The sequence below is a fragment of the Chrysochloris asiatica genome, unplaced genomic scaffold, assembly GCF_000296735.1.
Source record: "Chrysochloris asiatica unplaced genomic scaffold, ChrAsi1.0 scaffold00184, whole genome shotgun sequence".
NCBI classification, from domain to species: Eukaryota; Metazoa; Chordata; class Mammalia; order Afrosoricida; family Chrysochloridae; genus Chrysochloris; species Chrysochloris asiatica.
In genome coordinates this window covers 2,941,375-2,947,828 of record NW_006408702.1, presented here as the reverse complement: position 1 = coordinate 2,947,828, position 6,454 = coordinate 2,941,375, and the positions used below count along the sequence as shown (strand labels likewise).

General features: G+C 49.0%; 1 protein-coding gene across 1 annotated transcript in view; it reads right to left on the bottom strand.

The window, feature by feature from the left end:
• LOC102832427 (aldehyde dehydrogenase family 1 member A3-like) overlaps positions 1-6,157 on the bottom strand; it is a 47,048-nt gene extending 40,891 nt beyond the window's left edge. Inside the window, exon 1 of the mRNA XM_006872155.1 lies at positions 5,990-6,157. Coding sequence (XP_006872217.1) covers positions 5,990-6,088 — 99 coding nt within the window. The 5' untranslated portion in view covers positions 6,089-6,157. The remainder of the gene's footprint in view (positions 1-5,989) is intronic.
• Between the last annotated feature and the right edge of the window lie 297 nt (positions 6,158-6,454).

The window sequence follows — 6,454 nt, the reverse complement described above, 5'->3', positions numbered from 1 at the left end:
TAGTGTTGGTTGATGATGCAGGGAGGGGATTGTAACCATGGCAATGATACACGATAGGATGAATGTAAAACTAATGTTCTCCCATGTAAACGATCACATAATTCACAATAAAACATTAAAAAAAAAAAAAGAAGAAGAAGAAAGAAAAGAATTAGCCATAAAACAAGAGAAAATGTGGACCAAAACTCAAAATTATTTTTAAAATAAGACAGGTTTACTGGTCAGAAAGAGACAGGAGGAACTTGCGATATGGCCTGCAATCAGCCTTCAGGTCTGGAAAAGGACTCGTCCTCATGGCCCAATTTTAGACCAAGCAGTAGATAGGTTTACAGTGAGGGACAACACTATTGAGGTATACTCGTCATGAAATGGTCAGTCATTCAAACTCAAAAGGACACCATTTTACCAAGGACAAAGTTGAGAAGGGATGGGAAGGTGGGTGGAATGCAAATAGGAACCACAGGGAGGAAGCCTGGTAACTGTTGTTGCAGGAAGCGGATTGTAATCTTTGAGAAGGAACACAGTGTATGATTTGTTAAATGTAAAGCTGATGATCTAGTCTGCAAGCCTTTGTTCAATTCACAATAATATATACATATATATTTAAAAAGAACTAGCCAGAACACAGAACACAAGGAGCCCTGGTAGTGTAGTGGGTTACACATTGGGCTGCTAACCACAAGGTCAGCAGTTCAAATCCACCAACCACTCTGTCTGGAGAAAGATGAGGCTTTCTGCGACTGCAAAGATTTACCGTCTCAGAGACCCTACACAGGGTCACTGAGTCAGAACTGACTCAACAGCACACGGCAGCAGTCAGAACTCAGGCAGAAATGAGAACACTGGGTAAAAAAAGGTGTCATACACAAAGTTATTGTTGTTGTTAAGTGCCATCAAGTTAGTCACGACCCATAGCAACCCTGTATATGGTTTTCAAGGAAGCAGCTGGTGAGCTTGAACCGCCGACCTTGAGGTCCAAACCGACTTTGCAGTCCAGCGCATTAACCCACAGCGCCACACCAGGATTCCATATTCAAAGTAAGTAACACACTGAAATGTGTGCATTACTTACTTTTAGTTTATTTGAATTGTAACTGCTTTGTAAGGATCACATTAAAAGAGAAGAGTTTCTGGAAAAGATCTAGAAACAGAGGTCACAGGTAATGTACAAAACACATTAAAGCAACAGCTTTATCATATAGAATACCACTGAGAACTTGTACGTCTAGAACGGGCTCACCAGATCCAATTTCTATATCCCTTGCTTCTCATTAACTTTAAAAAATTTTTTCAATTATTGTGAAATGTACTCATTTGAAACATTTCATTCCTAACTATGACAGACGAGGGGGGGCAGTGACGCCATATAAGCACGGAACTGTAAACCACAAGGAACATCGTCTGAACCCGACAGCCGCTTTGAGGGAGAAAGATGAGGCTTTCTGTTTCCGAAAAGATTTAAAGCTTCGGAAACGCTAAACAGGGTAGCACTTAACAACTATGACAGAGGAAAGCAGGGGCCCATTTCATGAGACATGTATGCTGGTTATGTTCCCTGTAAAGCAGCTTCCCAGCATGGATTCCACTGCACATCACAAGGCAGTGTCGTCTGGAAACTGCTGGTAAGCCCCGCTTTGCTCTCCGTGGCAAGCCAGGTGAGCAAGGTCACCCTCTGCCAGTTAGGGATCCAGAACCTAGAACATCCTTGACCAGCTGGAATGTGCCCATCTGACTTTTTGAAGCTCAGCACCTTCAATGTGAGGCCAGGCCCCCAGGGAAGCACGTGTGGGAAAGGTCAGGCTACAATTACACGTTTATTCTTCCAGCTGAAACCAAATCCAAGAGTTCACTTTTGCCATCCAGCAAGCCATCACTCAGTACCAGCAAGAAATTACTAAGTGGAAAACAGGAGTGCAGTTAGCCCAGGGAAGAAAGTGCAGCCAGCAGAGGAAGATGAAATTTCGTGGGTTAGATAATAGAGTGTCCATGAAAATTGCTGATTCTAGGTCCTTCCTGGTATCAGTTCCAAGGGGGAAGGAAACTGAGAAGGTGATGGGAGAGAACATAAATAAGAGGATGGAAATAGTGCCGTGTGATACGTTATATTCCATTTCCAAGCATGTGCCTCTAAAAAAAAAAAAAACCATGACATTGATTTGTAAATTCTTTCTAACTAGCAAAAGAAGCTCAGGCTGCCTGACTTTTACCATATTTTCCCATTACAATGTTTCAAATTTAACAATTTTTTAAATTGTGGCCGTAAAAAGTAATTTCATAAGTGGTTTCTGCTGTTGATTTTCTCTACACTAAAACAAAACAAAAAACACAAATTAAGAGAGGGTCAGTGGCTGAGGTCCATCAACCATACAAAACGTCTGGAGAAGGATTGTTCCCCTTTGACTAGCGAGCTTGTGTGAAACAAACCTTCTAGAGGTGTAATGATGAAGTTTTACTGTGCTGTGGTGGGAATTCACATTTTGCGGGATATGGGCCTGGAAGAGCTATTTTGAGGAGGCAGCTGCCCAAGTGAAGGTGAAGATGATAATTCACACCAGTGAATCCTGCTGATACTTCCAAGAACTTCTATTGGATGCTGGCTTGTTGGCTTGGCTAAACTCAAAAGCAAGTATGCTTTCAGGGTATTTATATAGGAGCGTTCTCATAAGGACATGAGGTGGTGGTGGTGGTGGTATGCCATAGAGTTGCTTACGACTCTACATGTCAAAGCTGATGATCTTGTTTAGAAACCTTCACAATTCACAACACAAAGTAAAAAAGCAAAGAAGGACAGCGATTTAAGGTAAATTTGGTGGTTGTGGTTGTGTGCTGCGGTGTCGGTTCCGACTCATAGCTACCGTGTATAGGGTTTCCAAGTTTGCAACTCTTTATGGGAGCAGAAATCTTCATCTTTCTACTGCAGAATAGTTGGTAGTTTAGAACTGGCTAACTTCAAGCTTGGCAGCCCAACTTGTAAACACTACGCTACCAGAACTCCTATGCTACCATGTAGGCAATTTTATTTTTTGATAAAAGAGAAAATAAAACAGGTGCTAGCCAGAACACCTTAAAGAGAATCTCTGTTACTAAAAGAAATTTTATGAGGAAAGGAAGAAGCCCCATAAAGTAAAAACGGGTTCTACCTCTGAGACTTTTGGAGGGGCCCCATTCACCAGAACCACCCAGCACAGCCCTACAGACTCTAATGTGAAAATGGGAGACCAATAAAGGGACTCCGACAAAGTGCTCCTTCTGAAAGCTAGACCAACCCTGGGGAAAAAACCCAGGCTGGGAAGGACCCTCTTTGGTGTGTCCTCCACTAGCAAAAATCGCCATGTTTTGAAAACTATCAGACTCATGCATTCCACCCCCACTACCCCTGCCTCCCCCTCACCCCAGGCTGCCTGCCCTGGGCCTCTAGTTTACAAACCTAAATTCTCCCATTTATTCTTTCTTTCCCTATTCTTTAAAGTGTTAAAGAGCAAAGATGTCACTTTGAGGACTGAGGTGTGACTGACCCACGCCAGGGTATTTTCAATCACCTCATACGCATGTGCAAACTAGACAATGAATAAGGAAGACCGAAGTAGAATCCACGCATTTGAATGATGGTGTTGGTGAAGAATACTGAAAGTACCATGGACTGCCAGAGGAACAAACAAATCTGCCTTGGAAGGGAAGTCAGAACATTCCTTAGAAGCAAGAGTAGAGAGGCTCTGTTTCTGGTGCTTAGGACACATTGTCAGCTTGTCAGGAGGGACCCGTCTCTGGAGAAGGACCTCATCCTTGGTAAAGTGGAGGGTCAGAGAAAGCAGAAGACCCTCACTGAGATGGATCAAAACAGTGGCAGCCAAGATGGGCTCAAATATATCGATTGTAAGGATGTCGCAGGACTGGCCAGTGTTTCGTTCTATTGTGTGTGGGGTCGCTATAAGTCAAAACCAACTTGAAGGCACCTAACAACTCTGGGTGTGGTGCTGTATGATCAGCACTGGACTGCAAACCATAAGGTTGGCAGTTCAAATCCACCAGCTGCTCCTCGAAAACCCTGTCTCTATGAGTGGGAACTGACTCTGAGGCACTTAACAACTACAACAACAATTTTTTCCCTAGGTCTTTTCTCCTTCTTCAGCCTGAGGCATTTGTAGTCTTGTCCTTCGGTTGTCTACCCGCAACCTGCTATGTATGCAAGCCTCTGTGGAGGTGGGCCAGGAGTAAGGTCAGAGGCAGTGACCCCCATTTAGGTAAGAAGGACCTTCTCCCAGTCTCCCCAGCCCCCCAAGAATTCGGTATTAATTCCTTCTGCCTTGATTCCTCAACTTTAACCACACATGGAACTTTCGGCAGGCTTTCATTGTTCTGTTAACTCTTCCAAGATCCTTCTCAGAACGGCTGCATTTGGACTTTTCAATGGTCTTAAAGAATCATAGAAAAAAACAAACACCCAGAAACGATTTCATATCAGAGTTGATCGTGCTTCTGCAATGAAGAAAGTAAAATGACAGTAACTTTACTTCCTGGTCTCCAAATACTTGTTATAATCCTAAACTGGAGGACAGCACCAACAATGCCAGTAGCCTTTATTGTTAGTGTCTAAAAAATTAAGGTGATATTCTCACAGGAATTGTGTTGGAATTTTTATTCTAAAGCTAATACTCCTAAACAACGTACATTAAAAAGCCATTTCCAGCATTTACTCTAACGTGTCTCTGCTGATTACAATCCCCGCTGAAAACACTTCATTTAAATGTCTTGTGATTAGAAGCAAGGTCGACATTGGGAATTAAGTGGCAAGAAAACAAAATCTGAAGGCCACACATAGTGGCCCGACGCTTTCCCCGCTTGATTAGAACTATGTGAGAGATATAATTGCTACTCTTGAAAGGAAAATTGTTCCAGAATGTCCCAAGCGCTGTGTCAGCTGGAGTTGGGAGCGATGGAAGATATAAAGCCAAGAAGAGACAAAGTTGGGCAAAGTGAATTCTCTGCAGCAGCTCTCGGCCTTCACCCTGGTTAATGACCCCCCATTCCCCGGGTGAGGGCGAGCAGCGCGCCCCTAAACTGCCTGGCAGTGTCGATCTGGCCGCGCTCCACGGCGCTGGGCTCCCCAGTCTGCCTCACTCACAGCCCCTGGAGGGGCCTCACCACCTTCCTTTCTGCCGTTGTACAAGTGATGTCACTTCTGTGGCCGCTTCGGCCTCTGGTCGAGCAGCGCACAGAAGTCAGGGTCTGGAGGCACGACGGGCCAGGGCGCTGGGACCTTCCCAGCCGCAGAGATCTCACTCCTGGAGCGGTAAGCTCGCGCTAGTTTCGCCGAGCGAGGACCTTCTCACTTCCCCCAACTCTCCTAGTCACCTGGGTACACACTAACCCGACTAGAAAGTGTCCGACGTTTGGCCTTTGCTCCGGATGACACGGTGCCCCCTACGCCTCCCGCCGAGACCGACTTCTCAGAAGGGCTCTTGGCGTTGCGGGCCACCTAGCCGAAGCCTAGCCGGTTCCACTCGGTAAATCACCCCCCAGGGGTCTGCAAGAGGACCACCGCACCCTGGGCACCCGCCGGCCGCGCACCCTGCGCTCATGTTCCAAACGGCGTTGCAGAGGACCGTACGGGCGGCGCCTGGGTGCAGCTTGGCCCTCGCCGTCCCCCCCGCTTCGAGGCTCGGGGAGCCGTGCCACACTGCCTGCGAGTCCGCCCGCGGTGCGGATCGCGGAGCCCCAGCCAGGACTGCAATCGGGGCTTTGGGAGCCGGTTCCCGCCCCGAACGCCTGGCGTGGGCGCGGTTTCTCTGCGCGGGTCTCTGAGTGCCTCGCCGAGTCAGCCGAGGGAGCCCCTCTCGCAGCCCGAGCACCCTTAGGGGCCGAGCGGAGGGGCTTCTGGCCCGTTGGCCCCGCGGTCCCTTCTGCCCCAAGCGGACGACCCACTCTCCCCAGACCAGACGGCTCAGCGCGGAGAGGGAAGGCCGTCGAGTGGGAGGGGCGCCCAGCTCACCTTGGTGAACTTGACCTCCAGGTTGCGGATGGGGCGAGGCAGGGCAGACGTTTTCCTCTCGGGCTGTCCATTCTCTACCGTCCCGTTGGTAGTGGCCATGGCTCCTCGCGCTCGTGGTCCAGGCGCCCGAGTCTGCGGCGCGTCGGCTCCGGCCTGGGCGGTGCGCAGCCTGCTCGCAGGGTGACAGCCACGCAGGGCTTTATGCAGCGCCGCACGCCTCCCACCCGAGGGGGCGTCTAATTGGCTGCAGATCGGAGAGGAAGGAAGGGCGGGCGGTCTGGAGGGAGGGGAGGGGGCCGGCCCGCCCTCACTCCACCCCGCCAGTCCGCCCGCCGTCCCTGCGGGAGCCCGGCCACCCCCCGCCCCGGCCCGGGAGACTGCCTGAGGACTAGGGCCCCTAAGCACCGCCCGGGCTCCGGAAGTCCCAGGGCTTGGCCCGCGGCCCGAGGCAGGGAGATGGGGTGG